Source organism: Oryzias latipes, chromosome 12 (genome assembly GCF_002234675.1).
Source record: "Oryzias latipes chromosome 12, ASM223467v1".
Taxonomy (NCBI): domain Eukaryota; kingdom Metazoa; phylum Chordata; class Actinopteri; order Beloniformes; family Adrianichthyidae; genus Oryzias; species Oryzias latipes.
In genome coordinates this window covers 13,373,169-13,393,683 of record NC_019870.2, presented here as the reverse complement: position 1 = coordinate 13,393,683, position 20,515 = coordinate 13,373,169, and the positions used below count along the sequence as shown (strand labels likewise).

Genomic DNA, 20,515 nt, shown 5'->3' with positions numbered 1-20,515 from the left:
ACAGGGTGAAAGGCTTCCTTTTCTAATGAAAATAATTGTACTACAGGGGTATTAACGAGAAAACATTTTGGGATAATTTCCAGCTTATTTAAATAGGCAGTCCGTTAACTTTATCCAAGTTTTTGGATCAACACTTGTTTAGTGTAGTACGACATTTGTCAGTTTTAGGTAGACTTGCAGGAAAGAGTATCACCCCAGTTTACCCATTCTTTTAGACATTAATAGACTACAAAAATGATGCTTCTGCAAAAAAAGGGACAGGAAGACAGAAAAAAGATTGATGTGGTAGATTCTATCTATCTATCTATCTATCTATCTATCTATCTATCTATCTATCTATCTATCTATCTATCTATCTATCTATCTATCTATCTATCTATCTATCTATCTATCTATCTATCTATCTATCTATCTATCTATCTATCTATCTATCTATCTATCTATCTATCTATCTATCTATCTATCTATCTATCTATCTATCTATCTATCTATTCTTCTGTGCATGGTGTATATAAAGTAAATACAGTACAGCAATGAAAAACACTCCACTAGTATGCTGCCCTCTGGTGCTTTCAAGCGAAATTGCATTAAAAAAAAGCTGAACACTTAAAATTTGCAGCTGTTGTTCTCACTCTATGTTGCCTTCCTATTTTTTGCAACCCACAAGTTATTACTGCTGAAAATACATTGTAAATTAGATTCAGCAATATGAGTCAAACATGATATTTTCTATGCGCTGGATCATTTAAAGTGAAGTCTACAGATAAAGCTGTTGGAGTGCAAGTGTTGCAGATTTGGTTCAGTGCAACAAGAAAACAAACAAACAAAAAAAATACATTAAACAATAAGAATGCAACAGAGGACAAAAGTTCTGTTATGAGTGAAATTCATTCTTCACCTCTGACCCCGGCCCATAGGGGAGCAGGGCTCAGAAATCATTTGGTGGTTTGATGCCCCCCACTGCTTTGCTCCAAACATTTCTTGCTTTTGAAGATCAGGATTATTCAACAACATGCCTATAAATGTCAGTAATTTTATTTTGAGTGTCAAAACATCTTTATTGGAACTATAGATCTTTGTTTTGTTAAATGCTTGTACAGTTTATATAATGGAAAGCTAAAATGATGATCTTAAATTTCAAAGTATGTTAAGGGAATTGTGTAATTTTACACATTTTAATCATGCAAAATTTATTTTTGGCTCATTTCTGTTCATTTTATTAAAAAATAGGAACATTTGAAGAAACTCAGTAAACCGAAGTTTTGTCTCCTTACATTTCTTTTCCGCTTAGTCTATTCTCTTTTTTAACGCTAGGCCATCATCTGTGACACTTACAGCCCTCTTGAGTAAATATTTTGCATTTTTTCTGTCAGTCTGTGAAAACCAGGGGACTTATAGAAATATATCAAAAGATTGTGTGACTTTACCCTTCACCTCCCTCCAAACGTCGCTGTGTGGTGCAGATCTGGCAGATGTAATTCAGAAACGTTAAAGCTGTGTCATGGCCTGGGACAAAGTTCACTGTGTCAGTCAGATTAGTTTTGGTAATAATCTCTCCCTCCATAGTGAGTTGTTGTGCCACTGGCTATGGCTAAATCTGTATTAATCCATACGGATTCATTTGCTGAAGCTTTTAATAGAAATGAATTGTTGATCCTCTGTGCCATTAGATAATACTGTTCACCAAACGATGGTCCGGGGTCCGAGAATTAACCCCCAACTTCATCCGCATCAATGCTGCTGAGATGGTTAAGCAATGCATGTAAAAAAGGATATAAATAAATTGGATCATCTGTGACCTTTCATGCCCAAAAATGACAGTAAATTAAACATAAATTAAACATCGACAGTGTAACTAAATTCTTTAAACGAGGACTGCATTTTAGTTTAACGAAAAAGGTTTTATATCGTGCAAAGTATTCAGTCTGTTTGACTAACCAGAAATGTAAAAAAATAATCAAATTTTCTACTGACAGTGGCTATTCTGATTGTGGCAGTTTTGAGCAAGCATCTCAGAAGTTCTCTCTCATACATTCTTTACTGTAACATGTGGCTACAAAATGAGGCTTTATCCCAACATGAGAGTTTTGCACGAAAAAGGAAGAATTCCAAACTCCTTTTATGCAAACGAGAGAACCAGAGTAGCCGGGTTCTCATGATCACAAAACAATAGAAACTTTGTTCAGAATCTCCAAGTTTTTTTCATTTGTGGTTACTTTACACCATATTACTCTATTTTGTTAGCTATGGTGGCTTATCTTATTAGCTGATTCTTAGTAGTTCCTCTGAAAGCTCTTCAAGATTGTATAGAGAGGATTTTGATCAAAAACTTCCTGGAAGCATCTGCTTTAACCAAACAATTTCGATCTAAATTTCAGGCAAATCCTTTTTCTGTTTATTACAGCCTTCCTTTGCCACAGAAAGAAAATTTAACCCACTCTTGAAAGTTTGAATCTCTTGTGAAGCAAGAATGTTTGATTTCAAAGAGAAAAAAATGTTCATGTCATTGAAATAAACAGGTTTGTAGTGCATTTCTGCAAACAGAAGAAGATAATGAACTCTTAGAAATTGTAGGTGTTTAGATGGATTTTATGAATGCTTCATGACCCCCAGAGCTCTCTTGGTCTTTCAAGATTCCTCGTGCTTTTTTGAGACAATTAAATAGGATTTTTGGTTTTCGTAACAGATACTATTATATGTTGTTTCTCTTTTGGCTTTTTCCCCATCAGGGGTCGCCACAGCGAACGAGTCGCATGGTAAACTTGGCAATGTTTTACAATTGGCAATTGTAAAACAATTTGGGACCGGCACAGAAGTAGAGAAGGGAACAGGGAGCAGCCCGGAGTCAAACCCTGGTTTCACGGACGGAAGGCGCCGCAAACCAGCACGAGCTAATATATATATATATATATTGTATAGCTCCTGTTAATGACCCTACCTGCACATGTGTGAGAATGATCGTTTGGGGATCGAAGCAACACCTCTGGCATTCAGACAGGATGAAATAGAACCTGACACAAGCCAGTACATGTCAAAAGGGCTTTACACTAATCACTGTCACTTTATGTGAATATCGATTGATGAGGGTTAAGCACCAGGGGCGTTTGATTGGTGCTAATCTGAAACATAAAACTGAGATTTGAAGACAGTTTCTGGGAAATATTTTATGCTCTCAGGGCTTGAATTTCCAGTTTTTTTGTTTTGCGCTGCAAATACTATTGCTTCATAAAAGATTCTAAATGATAGTTCAAATAAAGAACATGAAAAGAGTTGCAAAAATTAGCTCTGTTGTTCTACTGACCTTGAAATATGCTTATGCGTCTTCCACACATTCATGTAAACAATGAAGCAAGTCAATTGGAGTGAAGATAATGTGTTGCTGAGGGCCAAACAGACATTTTACGTACTTGTTTTACTAAAAATATAAAGTTAAGTGTTGGTATTGTAATAAAAAAATCAAAATTTAAAAGCTTGTTGTTATATTAAGTCTAATTTTACCATCATCTTGATTTACTGGTGTCAAAAAAGGCACTTAAAGTAACAACAATATTGTTCCCAACACAAGCAACTCATCACACATATGAAGGTGCTAAAGTACAAATTAGATCTAAAGGACAGACATTTTTAAATACCACACTAGTCTCCACTAAATGACAAAAAACAGTTTATTTGACAATGTAATGATCCACAGATGACCAGAATGTTTCAGAGAGTGTTTAACAAAGCTGTGGCCAAAGTTTTATGTGCAGGAGAAGAACAACCTTTTTATTTTTTCAAAACTGATTTTTTTTTTTTACAAATTCAGAGGTCAAAGAAATCTTTCAGCGGGTTTTGCGTGCCATTAATCTGAAATGTACAAACCCGTCTTGGTGGAAATGGATGGGTGAATTGTTCTGAGCTCTGAATACGTTTCTGCCTGGATGTGCTTGGAACTTAAGTAACAGGATATTCCCTTTGATCAAGATCCTCTTTAATCTTGCTTTGCTGGCCACTAAAACCCCAGGCGGCCTATTTCTCAGCTACAAGCTATTTGCTGAAAGTATGTTGCAGGATGCATTTGTCCTTTTCGCACTTTGGATGAAGTGAAAGAGGCGACAGACCATTTTGACAGTAATTGGACAGTTGATTGTTTTGGAAGGGTCACCTCGGGCAAAAGAAACAAAAAACAGGACTTTTCTCCTTTGGTGCTACTAAAACATCTTAAAAGCATTTATTGTTTGTGTGGAGTCGTGTCCGTTTTACACCGGCGCTCTCATCCAAACACTTCTAATCATACAATCAATAATGTCCATGACCTAAACTGGGCGTATTGACAAGAGGAAAATCAACATTAAAAAAGGACTTTACACCTCTTTGATGGTGCTAATGAAGAGTGACAGGATGGCTGGATGGGGGGTTTTAACAAGGCCCTATTTGTTTTGTGGAGCTGTTTCATTCAAAATGCATTTATGTTTGCTATAAACTGACTCACTATAAGCAATGTAGCTCGTAAATTTCAGGTTTCAACAAAAAAAAAGCACAAATAATGAAAGCTGCCTTTGTCTGAGAGCCTTGTCGAACAGTTAGGCTTTGTACACATGACGCTTAATACCCTCCCAGTGAATCAGCTGGTCATCATAACTGCATCCTTTGACTCAGCCAGTGACTAAACAAGATCATTAAAAAATGGAAAACATAAATTTAAAAAAAACAATGGCAACATTCTTTCCCCCTCATATGATAGCCCTTTTTATGGAGGCTAAATACTCTGAAACTTGTGTACATTGATGGATCCATTTCTCTTGGAAGTGCAGTGACCCAGAAGCATATTGGCTTATCTTCCTCTTGCTTGAAGGCATCTACGCTGAATGTTTTCCTCCTGGAAAAAAAGGAAAGTATTGTGAAGCCAGAGGAGGTGCTACAGTTACCTGCTCAGTTGTGCATGAGATGATAAACATTGGGAGGCTTTTATCCCAGCGCTTTTCTCAAGAATGTCTTTACACAAGGATGAGCAGTGATCAAGTACTTTCGGAGAGCTTTGGTGCTTTTCCGAGCCACAAGATTTTTTATTTTTCCTTTTAAGATTTTTGAAGCACCCAGGTAGAGGCTATGGCAGCTGCACCTCCCATAAAAAGAAAAAAAATCTGGTGCTCAGTTGAAGTCGTACTGTTGAAAACAGGTATTAGATTAAACCCAGTCAATGAGTCCAAAAAGTCATCTGGAGATTGTTATCATTTGATTCATGCTTTGTGTAAATGTTTCTTATTGAGTCTTATTTTCCATTGTTGCTACATAAACTGTAACTGTCCAATCCTGCACACGGCACACACTGGCTTGATCGATTCATTGTGCCATCAGAAAAAAATGTGCGAGATGGGTAACCATCAGGGGGATGGGTGGGAGTGCTGCTGCTTGATTTCTGCGTATTCTCATCTTCTGTCAAACACTGACAGAGGCATAACCACTCCTGCTGCGTGTGAAGCTCCATCTTTATGCCTTAGTGATTAGGGAAGCAGTCATCAAGCTTATCCATTTAACCTGCTGGATTTTTCACACATATGCTGTACTGCTTTGGTGTCTCTGATCCACTTTCACAGATCAGCAACGGAGCTGCTCAGACGAGGAGAAAGGGCTCCACTCCTCTGAATGAGGTACGGTGAATGTTTGTTCATGAAATAACACTTTTTCTAGGTCACAGTTTCTTTGACTTAAAGGCAATCGTGTTTATTTCTTATTTCCTGCTCTTCTGAGCCGATGGTGGTGTGCTGCTGTTAACTGCTACAAACTTTGCAAGAGAAACAAAACACATTCTGAAGTAAAAGGAAAGTTCCTCCTGTAAAAATCTTGTATTTTATTTTTTCTGCATTTTAATCAGCTTTTATAACAGAGGTGGTTGTAACTCTGAAAAGAGTGGAAATGTGTTTTGCTGTAGATCATGCAAAAAAACTCTTGACTGGTAAATGTTTTTCCTCAAAAAGTAAAAATGTAAGGGTTCATTTTTGAAAATTTCGAATTATCTCCATTTAAAACATTGCTTTTCATTGATAGTTTAATCAGTCTCAGTCAGAGTCTAGTTTGCTTTTCAAATTTTGAAAAAAAAAGTTAATAGAACCGACTTCTCATCCAAATTTTTACTCGTTGACTAGGAATGCATTTGATTTGTGAGGCTGGATAAGGTGATTGAGAGCTGTTCTGATACGATTCTTCACTGAGCACAGCAAGAGCTCCCGTCATGGACCTGACACTCCGCAGGTCCATCTGGTGTTTCTTCATCATTAACTTATTTTTAAATTCATCTTCATTTACGTATGTAGCATGCATGAAAAGTGGGAGGAAATCACTCAAATTCATCCAACAGATTCAAATCAATTTGCTAACATTATAGATAGAACTACAGCTGCACTAAATTATTTTATTCATAAACAAACAATAAGTGCACTCATATAAAATAAACACAATTACCCTCCATGTACTTTTCAATTCTTTAAACGAACGGACGTAGTGTTAACTGTCAATGCTCAGCAGTGCTAAAGTACATGCTGCCATGTTAGTTATCACACAGGAGTACAAAGGTGTTTGTGATAACTGAAAAAATGACATTAATGTTTTTTGAAGCTGGGAAGCATAACATTAGATGCGCTTGACTTCTTTTTAACTCTCAAAACCCATCAGCTCAATAATATTGAGTGAGGATCTCCACTCTGACTAGAAAAACAATGGAAGCTTTCTTGAACTTCAACCCTTTTTCTGATTAAGACCCAGCCACTCGATTTTACAGTCTGTGAGCGTTAATAATTGATATTAAAATGCTCAGACTGTCATAATCCCTTTTGATTCTGTGAGCTATTACTAATGTGTTTCATTACTCAAAAAAAGGGGAAAAAAATCCCCAAAGAGTACCTGCTCTCTCTAAACCTGTCACATTGTCAGTGTGTAAGGTAAAGGGAGACGTTTTGAGGGCACTTCCGTTCTCAAACAAGAAGGGGCAAAAGCTGGAATGACAAAAAGTTCTTAAATTAAAAATATGGTTGACAATATCCTAAAAGTCTTTTTTTTTAAATACAGGAAAACTAAATTGTGGAACAAAGGTAGCATGGGTACATACTCACAAAAGTGAAAAACATGAATCAACTGGAACTTTTGTTTGAATGGATGGACTTTAATGTATGATGTTATCCATTCCAGGGGACACGCTGAATCTCTTTCCACACAAGTAACTCTGTGTGTTACCGTGGAAACAAGGAACTACATACTCCATATAGAGTGCATATACAACAACATAAAACCAATGAGATACGAGATGTGAAGGGGCTTGCAGAACCAAGATAAAGTTTGATAGTTGAATCGTGCAGCAAGAACTTGAGAATGTTTACCAATAAACTGACATTTGGTGGCCCATCAAAATCCGTGCTTACTGAAACATTGTGCTGATCTACAAACACAATTGTGGGAAGCATCATGATTTAGTAATTAGTACTAGTCACAGTAGTTTATTTAACATGTAATTGAATTATACCTAGAGAATAGAAACCCTTGAAGCTTCATCTCACCGTCCACACCCCCGATGAATTGTTGCAGCATAAATTAAGGTAATTTCATGTAACTGTAATGTAAATTAGCGTAACTTAATTCAAATCATGCTAGGGGAGAAAGAAAAGTGAAACTGGTCTATGCTGCTGCACCAAAAATGTCAAAATGAGTATTAAACACATTTATCTGCTTAATATAAATAAAATGGTGACAAAACATTTGCATTTTTGCATATGGCATGGTTTTCTCTAGTCAATAAAAACGTTGAGCTTTGATGACATTTTCTTTTATGGAAATCTGAACTCATTTATGACAAAAATTCACTTAAATAAATATTTGAGATATTAACAAAAATAATTTTGATGCAATTATTTGCATACATGATAATTTGATAAAGCATTTTTTAAACATTTACAGATAAAGTTAAAAGTGTGAAACTAAAGGAAACAGAAATGATTAACAATTACATTAATATGTTGTCATATTGAAGATTGCATGCATTTACTTTTGTAGAAATATAATTAAAATAGACTTACCGGAAAAATATAAAAACAAACAAGTTTTTTTTCACTGTTAACCACCTTTTTTTTATTTTTATAAATACCAATATAATAAAAATCAATGTGAGTTTATCAACAATGTCGCAATGGAAAAGTTTTAAATAAGCTGTGATTTATGTCAGTTTAGAAACACCCCTGTGTTAATAAACGCTAAACAAAGTGAAGCTTTGTCTTTTAGTACATTAGCTGTACAAAGTGAATGAATTTCTGTGAATTTCCTTTGGTAAAATGACATGATCTGAATTCCTAGAATGTACACAACAGGCCTTCATGCACAGATTCCTGCTTTGTTTTTCTTTTTTGCGTGTTAATAGCAAAAGACTAAGACAGAGGAAACGAGTCAGCTGAATGAGTGAATTATATGTTCTGTGAGTCCAGAAACCCTCTGGTCAGGCAGACCCATGTAACATTTTAGCATGTGTATTTTTGTTAGGTTTTGTCTCTTTTATTTATATTTTAACGAATTTCACAACTCACAGCACTTTTTTTGTGTTGCCAACCAGATATGGATGTAGACCAAGGGTTCTACCGTCATGTTGATGTCCCGGACCATGTTCACTACATCATTGCCTTTTTTGTCTTGGTCATCGGGACAGTGGGAGTCACAGGGAATGCCTTAGTCATGTATGCTTTTTCCTGGTAAGCTACTTTCCTTTGAATATGCTTGGGATGTCTGTCATTGTTACCATCAACAAAACATTAAAAACTATTTTGATTTTGCTTTGTAAAACATAATCTAACCCAAAAACTTAAATATTCTTCCAACTATTGAAAATATTTGACTTTTCAAGAAAGATTGCAACTCCAGTTGCTATGATTCAACTTCAAGACAACGTCACCTGGATGAATAAGAACCTTCACAGTATTTGAAAAATACATTTAAGAGAAGTTAGAAAATATGTTGGCTCTGAAAGAAATTTTAGCTGTGACCTTTATAAACAAAAGGCACATCCTTGTGGACGTAACTAAAAACTTTCACCATTCAGAATAGTTTATTGTTAGGTTCAAAAATTCAAGTTGCAAAATTCTTTGGTCTGAAGTCACAGCAAAACAGCAACGCCAATGTGTGGTTCAACAAATCTAAATGTGACATTTCTCTTAGAAACCAAGAACACTATGACTTCGAAGCTAAATTAGTTTTTTTAAGCAAAAAAGTGTAAAAGTTCAAAGCTCTAGTAATCATTTTATGGTCATATTGCACAAACTAACTTCCAGTTCTTGTAAAAAAATGATTATGGTAGTGCAGAATCACTGCCATTTAAACAATGTTTTTTGGGGAGGGGAGTTAGCCTTTTATGACTTCTGTCAAACAACATTTAGAACAAATGCTAGAAAAGAGGCTGGCTGTTGATCGCCTGTCAAAATCTGTTGTACCTACTAAAAGCATTCTGGGTATGGTGGAAAGAGCAGCTAACAAAGCTTTCAGCTGTTGGGAAGTTTGTTCCAAACATGAGTCAGTATTGCACATAGATCCTATTTATGTTTAAAGATGCAATATTAATGTTAAGGCTACATAACCATAAATACCTTTACTGTAGCGTAGTATTTTCTTTCTTTATTCAAAAAGCTTTTGTGCATTGTGAATTAGTTTTCCCTCACATAACATGAGCAAATTTAAATGATGCCCCACCCATGTTGATGTCAGATACTTTCTGACTCCAACCAGTTCTCTCTTTAGAGCTGCAGACTGTTAATTGGCTAAATTGATAAAGCACAAAAATACATGTGGGTGGGGAAAGTTTTGTAAAAAGACATCTTGTTTGGGGCAAGGTCCTGTTCTGCTATTTTAGATTAAACTTTTCACTGCACTAACCACTGGCTGCACTGGCTGTACGGTGGTGCCGTGGTTAGCGCTCTTGTCTCACACCAACAAGGCCCCTGGTTCAAGTCCTGGCTGGGGGACCTGAAACAGAACATCAATGGGGGGACCTTTCTGTGTGGAGTTTGCATGTTCTCCCTGTACATGTGTGGGTTTTTCCCCAGGGACTCTGGCTTCCTCCCACAACCAATTAACATGCTTCACAGGTTAATTGGTTACTCTAAATTGTTGGTGTGAATGTGGCCCTGCAACAGACAGGCGACCTGTCCACAGTGTCCCCTGGACAGGTGGCATGGATAGGCTCCAGCAGCCACATGACCCCAAAAGGGACATAGTGGAAGAAGATGAATGAAAAAAAAATTTCACTGCAGTGGCTGCTCAGATTTTTTCCGCTTGCTTTGAAAATGATCAAATGTATCTACCAACTACAAAAATGCAAAACATACATTAATTTATATAAAAAAATCAAGAATTATTTATATGTACTTATACTATATATGTTGATACATCTTGATTAATCAGCAAATAACTGGCCTTATCATTTCCTGAGTTTACTCTGAGGACTTGCACTGAATAGAATCAGCCAGGGATCAACAGTTTGGCTGCTGACAGCCAGCATCAAACTCACTTCCAAATCAGTCATGGTGTACCAGTATCTGGAGATAATGATCTTCATGTAAGATAAGGCTGACTCCCATAAATAAGTTGAACCAAACAAAGCAATCAAAGAGGTAGCACATTTCCTCAAGTTAGGATACTTTCCTTCTGTTTAAGTTCTCATCTCTCCAATGAACTCCAATGCATTTAGGTTTTTAGTCTCAAAATCTTCCACTTCAGAGGAGTTATGGTGGAGCAGTGTGAACTAATCACAGTATCTTCCAGAAAAGGGACAGAACAGGACTGTAGGGACTAGTTTGAGCACCGTGAGATTTGAAAGTATTTGTCCTACTCTGACAGACAGTTGTCATTCTGTTCTGCGTAGCTGTGTCAAATTGCATACAGGCTTTCTGATGCATCTCCGGCTCTGATGCCAAGTTCTGGAAGTTTGCCAAATCCTGGCAGCTTTGAGAAGAGATCTTTTGTTTGAAAGCATTAACTTTGCTAATCATATTGATCACTGTTTTGTCTTCTCCTTGTAGCAAATGTCAACATTTTTATCCGCTTGGTTGAAAATCTCAAGTCTTCCGGCCTCTGACTGTCATTTAGTTGCTTGTATTGAATGTAACCAGCTACTTTAAAAAATCTCACTAATCTCCAAATGGATAGCTTAAAATATTTGCAGGAATTTATCGTGAGAGTGCCATTGGTGTGTAGCAACAACTTGCAGTGGTCACAGTCAACTTACTTAAGATGAACAATAGTTATTTTGAAGAGATTTGGCGTGAAAAGAACAGGCAATATTTGTTGCCATATCTATGATCTCTTTCATATTGAGCATTTTAGTGCAAAATACTTGTTGATGGTAAACGGTAAATGGTGTATACTTGTATAGCTCTTTCTACCCTCCTCGAAGGCCCAAAGTGCTTTACAGTCACAAAGCCGTTCACACACACATTCACACACTGGAGGCGGCTCCGCTGCCGAACACTGGCCCCAACCTTCCACCAGGGTCAAGGTGGGGTTTAGTGTCTTGCCCAAGGATGCTTCGACACATGGGTAGGTAAGGCGGGAAACAAACCTGTAATCTTCCGATTAGTGATCGACCGCCCCTACCACTGCAACACTGCCGCACATGATGGATTAAGCTATAGTAAGTTAGAAAGTTTGATTTATGCAGTCAACCATTGTTGGTACTCCATCCACAGTGATGGGAATTGGTATTTCACAATAAAGTTCCTGAACGACGTTCCCCTCCTCACGTCTGTTCTTTTTCTGTTCTAATATTTATACCTCCTCTTTTCGGTGATAACAGCAAACTACATATGAGCCATAACATCTGGTTTGTGCTACTTATGTTTGTAGATTTGTCAAACTGCAATATGTCCATCCAATGGGTCAAATCCAATTGCCTTGATTTAAAGCCTCAGAAAAAATGGCAATGCGTAAAAATGTATTTCTTATTTTCACAGACTTGCTCTTATTTAAAAGAAAATTCCCTTTTTTTGGTCCATTTTGGCTCTGCTTTAATGCTTTCTGATAAAATATTCAAATTGGTATTTAGGTGGGAAATGCGAGAGTTTTATGTTACCATACAGTTGTCCATTCTGTTTTGGAAGAATATAAGAAAACCTGACTTTGGATATTTCCATTCTGTTTTTTAGCAACAAGAAACTGCGAACACCTCCAAACTTCTTCATCATGAACCTCGCTGTCAGTGACTTCCTCATGGCGATCACACAGTCACCCATCTTTTTTATAAACTGTCTTTACAAAGGGTGGATCTTTGGAGAAACAGGTGTTGTGTTGTTTTAATTTCACTGTGTACCTTAAAATTTTATCATTCAAGTATCAGTTTAGCTAAAAGCTTCTTTTTTGTTTAATATTTAAAAAAAAGTTGCAACATACTTTATGTCCTGAAAAAACTTTTTTGGTAAAATTTCTGTTACAATATATCATGGAGTCAACAAATTTTCTTTTTCCACAAAAAAAAATGCTAATTAGGTTTTATTTTTCTATCCCACACACATAGGCTGTAAAATGTATGCTTTCTGTGGAGCTTTGTTTGGAATTTCCTCAATGATCAACCTTTTGGCCATCTCTATTGACCGCTACATAGTTATAACCAAGCCTCTGCAGTCCATAGCTTGGACTTCTGCAAGGCGCACTTGCTTTATTATTGCCCTGGTCTGGCTGTATTCACTTTTCTGGAGCCTTGCGCCGCTTTTGGGTTGGAGTAAGTAACAACGTGTTTCCTTATTTCACATTTTCCAGATAATCATATCATGTACAGTACTTAAAGTACAAAGAGTCTCTTCTCGTTGAATATTTTCTAGGTTCATATATCCCAGAGGGCTTGATGACCTCATGTACATGGGACTACGTGACAGCTACTCCATCAAACAAAAGTTACACCTTGATGTTGTGCTGCTTTGTCTTCTTCATCCCTCTGGGCATCATTTCCTACTGTTACCTGTGCATGTTCCTGGCCATTCGGCATACGAGCAGGTAAATATGAGTGCATAGAGTACACTTTGGTTAAAAATGTTACATTATTGAACAGGTGTGTGGTCAAATGCAAAAGCCTGGTACTGTGACAACCTCACATTACTTATTTACCAAAGTGTGTCTTGATAGCTGGTGCACAGTCATCCTGCAGTAAAAAAAATTCATGCTTTTAATGGTCCTTTTGTCACATCAGCTAAAAAGTTGCCTTTTTTGGTTTCTGAGTTTTCATTTAGTTAAACATCCAAAAGAAATTGCAGAAAAGCAAAAGAAAGGGCACCTTATTGGGACATAAAATCCAACAAATGGAAAAAAAGAGAAGTTCAGAAAGAAACAGCAGTGTTAACCACTTAAGTTAAATACTACACAGGATATTCAAAAATACACAATGCTGATTGTACTGAACAAATACTTTTTGTCTCCTTAAAAGGTTTAAAGTTTGCTGAAATCCATTTTGTTATCATCATGAGCTCATGAACCTTATAATAATGGAAAATAACAAACTATAGAGCACAAATTTGATGTAATTTTGTTTTTTTATGCTGTTGTAAATATTTAATCTGTCAGTAAAACTTACAGCATTATTCTTCTCTGAACTTTTAGGATGTGGTAAAAAGTGACTAAGCAAGTTTAGAATAGTTAATAACCCTTTTAAGCCCGCTACATCAAAGAATTGATCCAAAATTAAAACGTTTTTAAATTAAGATGTTTTTCAAACCCTTTGATGAAATCCAATAAAATTCTTATATTGTACTATGGAATGTAGAAAGTGTCAATTATGATTCATCGGGTGATTTGGTAAGTTTTTCCTCACAACAGTGTTAGTTTAAGATGCAAAATTACTGATATTAGTGTAAAAAACACCGTATTTACACACTGTCTCAAATTTGATAAGCTATTTTTAATATAATGTCACTGTATTACAAAGAATTGTTTATCAACAAATGTGGCTTTCTTTCAATACCGCAACTAGTCATTAAAAAAAAAAGAACAACAGATATACTTAGCATAAAGTTTTGAAAATTACCTAAAGCTTGCCCGCCAAAAGAAGAAATTACATGGAAGCAGCCCTTTTACTGCCTTTTAGTGGAATGAAAATGAACTAAAGAGCAGAAAAAACGTACCAAGTGTTTTACAATGGTTTTTTAAGGAAGGTTTTGTTCATGCTAATGAGACATAGGGCTTTTGGATACTATTTACCTGCTGACTGTGTATGTATAATCCTCCTTTTATAGCTTTTTTTCCATCTAGATGTAAATGTTTATTATTAATATATAGCTAACAGAATCACATGTATATGATAGTATATATCAGTTATCCCTTCCCCAATCAGTATTTTCAGCGTTTTGTCTAGAAAGTCAGAAAAAGCCCTTGCCCTTCTTTTTTTTTGTTCAAACAGAGATGTGACACAGTTGGGGTCTCAGGTGAGGAAGTCAACTCTGATCCAACAGCAGTCCATCCGGACTGAATGGAAGCTGGCGAAGATCGCCTTTGTGGTCATCATAGTGTTTGTGCTTTCCTGGTCTCCTTATGCATGCGTCACTCTCATCGCCTGGGCTGGGTAAATATGCTGCATTTTAATCTGTTTTTTTTGCTATTCTAGCCTCTAATCATCCTTTTTCGTGGAATACCAGTATATGTCACAACTTTTTAAATAACTTATCATTTTACATTTGTCAACAATGAATTGCATTTCAGATATGCAAGTATTCTCAATCCCTATTCCAAAGCAGTCCCTGCTGTTATAGCGAAGGCATCAGCTATCTACAACCCTTTCATCTACGCCATTACACACTCCAAATACAGGTGTGTGAGCTCCTCCCTTATCAATTCAGATAAAAAGGGATTGTAAACATTCATTTTTTTCTCTCTCTGAAACATTACTATACTTCGACAGGGAAACACTTGCAGAAAAGGTCCCCTGTCTGCACTTTCTGGCGCCTTCTCCCAAGAGGAACTGCATATCTATGTCACACAGCAGGTCGTCTGTAAGGGACTCGATGCTGAGTCGGCAGTCATCAGTTTCTACAAAGAAATTTCAAAGGGTTTCCTCGCTGTCAACTACAGAAACAGTAGGTATAAATTGTGAGAGGTTTCCCTTTGTGAATGAAATCTCTGCCTCTCCATATACGTGGGATATCTTTTGTCTGCCACCAACTTGGAGGCTTACAAATCCATTCGATAGACCATCAAAAGTCTAATGATCAAAGATGGATTCCTGAAAACACAAACCTAATAATTACAGTAAAAAACTTTAAACTATGACATTTTGGTTACTTAGACAAGAAAATAGCTTGAATTGACATTGTTTCTTTGGTTAGATCAATTTTAATGCGCATATTTGTGTGACTCTTTATCAGCAGGTTTGGAGTGATGTTGAACTGGATCCTATTGAACAAATGGACAGTTTAAAGTCCAGTTATTCCCTTCAAGCCCTGAGTGAAAATGACTGTAAGTCACTGACTAAAGAGGCCAGGGAAAAAGGAAGTCAAAGCTTGTAGAAGGTAAAGGGGATGCTCATCAATACATTTAGTTAGAAACATTTTATGCAAACAGACCACTCATTCAATAAAAGCCTATGTCATGTCTATTCTTGGGTGGATAATGTAAGAATGTTTGTTTTAGACTAAGAAGACCAACATTGATTAAGGGTGACCACATCACAACCCCTCAATCTGTCAACAGAGCTATGCCTTTGCCTTGGGGGGGAATAATCTGTTGGAACAAAGTAAAAAAGAAGAAGAACTTGAAGAAGATGATGTACATGAAGACACAGGGGCACCACCATGACAGACAAAGAAGGATGCGTTACAAGAACATATCCTTTCAGACTTTTTGGACAATCTATGCATTCATTCCCAGGCTGTATCTAAATCAAAGTGAAAGCGGAGGCAGCATCCACAGGAAACAAACAGAAAGAAAATGCTGCATCTTTACAACATTAGGGGGGTAAAAAAATAATTAATATTTTAGCAAAAATTAGTCTAGTAGGACTAACCCTACACAACTAACCTTACAGCATTTACGCAACCTCGTTTGGAGATACAATCACAACAATGTGGCGTCTACACAACTGAGACGACTTTAAATCATGACAATCCTAAACTCCTTTCAAAATAAGTCCCACTACGGTCAAGAATATATTGTGCTTTTGGAAAAAATGTTTTTAAGGTGAGTTTAATCAGCAGTAAAGGTCGCCACATTTGTTTAATTTAGAACTAAAGTTGACTGTCTGCACTTTTTCATGTTGTAAATTGAATTTCTGTCTATGAAGGTTTAAAGTTATTGTACTTATGTTTTACCAGTTAGGATTTTGCCAACAAGACACCACAGCACAGGCACATAAGTCACTTAAATAATATTTATATCCTAAACTTCAAAATCCAAAGATTTAATGCACACTTGGACTTAAAGAAAAGTATAAATATTTTCATACTACCACATGTCACTCTGTTACCAATTTCTAATGTGTATATTATCATCTGGTATGATAAGGAGTACACTTTAGAAGTATCAGCTCTATCTTTCAGCGTTCTCAGGACCAGAAGTGCAGCACTCAGCAGCATTCACCAACAGTGTTTATTTTGAATAAATACTCTTTTGCACTGTGTCTGAAAACCTTCTTACATGGTTGTCAAAAATGTTCACCAATAAATAACTTATATGCATTAAACAATGCAAAAGCACACTCTCACTCTGTCTCTGACTTGCATTTTATTTTGGATTAAAGTTATTTTTTTAAGGACTGAAAAGCGTTCCAAAAGTTAGAATAGTAGTTACCACGTTTTTTAGTCTTATTTCTCATCAGAACTCCTTTAGTTCTGAAAATACCAAGCAACAAAGCGCTTCAAGTTGTTATTTTTTCTCTGAACAGGGATTGTTGATTTTGTCTAAAAAATGCTCACAATTTTTTTTTTGTTCCAGTAAGTCAAGATTGCAGAAAAGCTACTGCAATACCACTTTTTCTTTCAGCAGCGCCTTTACAAAATGTGGTTATAAATTGTTTGGCATTGGAAAAGATCGTTTTAATGGTGGTGTGGAAAAGATAAAATACACGTAGTCCCTATCCCTGGGTCTGGGATGTTACTAAATGAAGACCTTTATTGTTAATGAATCCCTTTGAACTATTTAAAAACAAAAGTGTGACATTTTAAGTTTGATTTGTCATTACAGTAGTCTCCATATGTAAAATTTGAATGTAAAGAAATGAACCCCAGCTTTTTCCTAAAAAAGTTATTTATGTAGAGAACAAATATGCCAAAAAAGTTACAGTATGTATGGTTTTGAATTTAAAGTTTTGTGCAACAAACACAAATCCTTTTTTTAACCCTTGTTCTTTCTATCTATCTATCTATCTATCTATCTATCTATCTATCTATCTATCTATCTATCTATCTATCTATCTATCTATCTATCTATCTATCTATCTATCTATCTATCTATCTATCTATCTATCTATCTATCTATCTATCTATCTATCTATCTATCTATCTATCTATCTATGCTTGTATATTTCATTTTTTTATTTTTATAAATATAGTGTACACATTTTGATGCTGAATCAAAAAGGATAAATGTGGGTCATTCACAACAAATGGACTTTTTTTCTAAAATAAGATTATTATTTTTTGCTTTTAAATCTTTTATTTTCATTTGTATTAGCTGCAATATATTTTCCTCTGTTTCATTTACATTTTGCGCTACACAGCTTTGTTTTTCTGGAAATACTTAATTGATCTATTTTTATACTTGATACAAATGTGTCTTTATCACTCACTGTAGACTAAAAGTGGGAACAAATTCTGTTTTTACATCATTTTGTCAATTTACATGTGGTATATGATGTTATAATAAATGTCATTAGTTTAATGAAGTCTTTGTTTTTTTCTTCTTTAAGGCATCTTAAATTTCCATCAATACCACTGAGCCACTTAATATTCATCCTTTATCAAAGTGAGGCTTTTTATACAGAATGAATATAAAAATATATAAAAAGGATATACAGTTTTTCTCAGTCGCTTTAGTACAATTCTCAGATCAGAATTGAAGTTTGCAAATACGTGTTTGCATTTCTCAAAACGATTTGTACAAGCAGCAAAACACTATGGATTTCTTGCAAAAGCCTGTAACTTGCTCAAAATCTTTAGTTCATCTCTCAAATATAAGTCTTTATGTCATTGAACATGTCAGTGCCATCAGAATGTCAAGTCCTTGTGTCATTGTCTACGAACAATACAGTCAAATGACTTGGTCATGTTGTCAATATAACTGTGTACTTTAGAGGGAGGTTCTGATGTAAACTATGGCTAAAGTTTGGATGACAATTTTTGTAAAATGTAAGTTGCACCTTTTTGTTTGATTGCAAGAGACTGGACAAGATTCACATTTATACTTTTATTGTTCATATTGTAATTTGTAAACAGACCATGTCATACCAACATAGAAAAAACCCACTGCAAACAGTAACACATAGGGAAAAAAATATAGGACAATACCCTGTACAACAGTACAGGCAGTGCAGTAGGAATTGGTGTGGTCCTCCTACACCTCTTGTCATTCCTGTATGTTAGGCCACAAACTCTCATCCACATCACAGGGAATATCCTCTCTTGCAATGCAGCGAGATATGTTTGTCACATTATGACAACTTGGTCAACCATTTTGCAGTTAATGACTTATACGATGAACTAATGAATAGGTGTTTTGAGGAGTAAGACTATTGCACAGTGAACTATATAATACATTTTGATCAACATGACATAAACAATTGATAATGTAGCAAAGAGCAGAGAATTGTACATAATCATTTGCATGGATCTACCAAAGCAATTGCAACTTGTTCAAAGAAGTGAGAAACTGCTTAAATGATGTGCACAAGTGACATCATGATGTGAAGATTGAACAAATAGTTTTGGGAATTTCATTCTGATCTGAGAATTGTACTAAAGCGACTGAGAAAAACTGTAAAATGTCCCACATCTCTGCAGAGTAGTAAAATACCTATTTATAGTTGCCCGCTAGAGGGCGCACCAACACTACAATTCAAACAGGCACACAAAGATTTTCCACCAGAAGCAGGTGGAGGACAGACTGTGATTTATAATTTAGAGATTATTAAATCAGTCAAAAGTGTTCATTTGTTGTTAACAATTACAAAATCAAAGTTAATCAAAAGTAAAAAACGTCTTGTTTACAGTCTTACTGGCAACAATAAGGCCCCACTGATGTTTAGATCACATCATAAAACTATAATAGAATAAAAGTTCTGTGGACAAACAAAGCAGCCTGACAGTTGTGTTTCTCTTTGGAAGATTTTTTTCAGGTAAAACTCCCTATAAGGACTATTTAAATTCTACTCTAATTAAGCTACTTACCACCCATTTTTGACATAATATTTATTTGATAAATAATAAATAAAACACAACAGTGATACGTGAATTATAAGGTAGAGCCATGTTTAGTAATGAAGATTCTAACTAATAAAACTTTGACTGGGGCTTTAAAAGTGAAATCCACTGGTGTGTGCTGGTAGTTTGAGGTTTGGCACGAAAGAGTTTCATGTGACTTGTCTGGCGTGTACGCTACGGTATTTAGTGGAAAGCATCACGCCATTGTCCAGTCATGCAACAAGCAATGCTGACGTCCCTTCAGAATTTAAATATCCCATTCATAACGTCACACAAAATGACCTCTGCCCTCCATTCAAAAGTCCAGAACACTTCTCCCTTTCCACAAATGCAACATTTGATCACCTAGATCTATTACAATTACCTAATTCTATTACAAAGCTATATTTAGAGATCACACAAATGAACTAAGGGAAATTAAATAGATCTATTCTGGGGCCCTGACTGAAAAGTAAGCTTTTAAATAGGGGCTTTTCTTGGCTGCTGGTCCTGGTTCTTCCAGGGGGGTCAGCAAAGCCTTCCTTCCCGGGGAAGAGAAGACATCTGCCAGAAATCTGACAAGCTTTACAGCAAATTATGCAGGTGGTGTTCAGGTAACAGGTGTAAAACATGGTTTTCTCAGAATTTCAAAAGTCAAAAGAAGCTTATTAAAACACCTACCTCAAAACAAGAACAACAGTCAGCTGTTACCCCATAAACCAATGTATTCTTAGGAATTTTACTCTTAAAAGCTAGCAGGAAACACTGGGAAACAGCTTCATTATGAAGACACCCCCCCCCCCCCCAATTCTGGATGGAAAACAAAAAAACATTAGTGTCCTTTTTATAGAAATCTAGTTCATGTGTTTAAATAGAATTATTATTAATTAGTTATTAATTTCAACTTACTACTACCATCAGTAATGATATTAATGCCATTGCAAACACTTGTATAAACTTGCTGTATAAAGTTGCTGTAAGTTAGTCGTAGAATGTTAAATGTAACAACAGTATTTGCCCCTCAGTGAGCCACCACATTAACATAGTGGAGGGGTTTGAGAGCTTAAGTGATCCTAGGAACTAAGCTGTCTGTTGGGTCTCCCATGGCACACAGGTCCTGGGTGATGAACCAAACAAAA

The 20,515-nt window shown here is 36.0% G+C and overlaps 1 protein-coding gene across 4 annotated transcripts; it reads left to right on the top strand.

Moving 5' to 3' along the window:
• The first annotated feature begins 5,298 nt into the window (after positions 1-5,298).
• LOC101158465 (melanopsin-B) lies at positions 5,299-16,684 on the top strand. Of its 4 annotated transcripts, none has more exons than XM_020707664.1 (10): positions 5,299-5,630; positions 8,573-8,708; positions 12,150-12,283; positions 12,518-12,721; positions 12,822-12,993; positions 14,390-14,551; positions 14,689-14,796; positions 14,888-15,062; positions 15,354-15,494; positions 15,676-16,684. In XM_020707664.1, exons 2-9 carry the CDS (start codon positions 8,575-8,577, stop codon positions 15,489-15,491), a joined length of 1,227 nt encoding a protein of 408 aa, XP_020563323.1. In that variant the 5' UTR covers positions 5,299-5,630; positions 8,573-8,574; the 3' UTR covers positions 15,492-15,494; positions 15,676-16,684. The 4 variants fall into 4 exon arrangements, with proteins under 4 accessions (XP_020563323.1, XP_004074959.1, XP_011480098.1 ...); XM_004074911.3 differs by having other exon boundaries at positions 15,616-16,684; XM_011481796.2 differs by having other exon boundaries at positions 15,351-15,494.
• Positions 16,685-20,515: the final 3,831 nt, after the last annotated feature.

Bases quoted from the DNA above. Each gene is read 5' to 3' on its own strand.
- LOC101158465 (XM_011481796.2), top strand. From the start codon at position 8,575: ATGGATGTAGACCAAGGGTTCTACCGTCATGTTGATGTCCCGGACCAT. The intron at 8,709-12,149 runs GTAAGCTACTTT...TCTGTTTTTTAG, and splicing joins GTCATGTATGCTTTTTCCTG to CAACAAGAAACTGCGAACAC. The intron at 12,994-14,389 runs GTAAATATGAGT...TTGTTCAAACAG, and splicing joins GCCATTCGGCATACGAGCAG to AGATGTGACACAGTTGGGGT.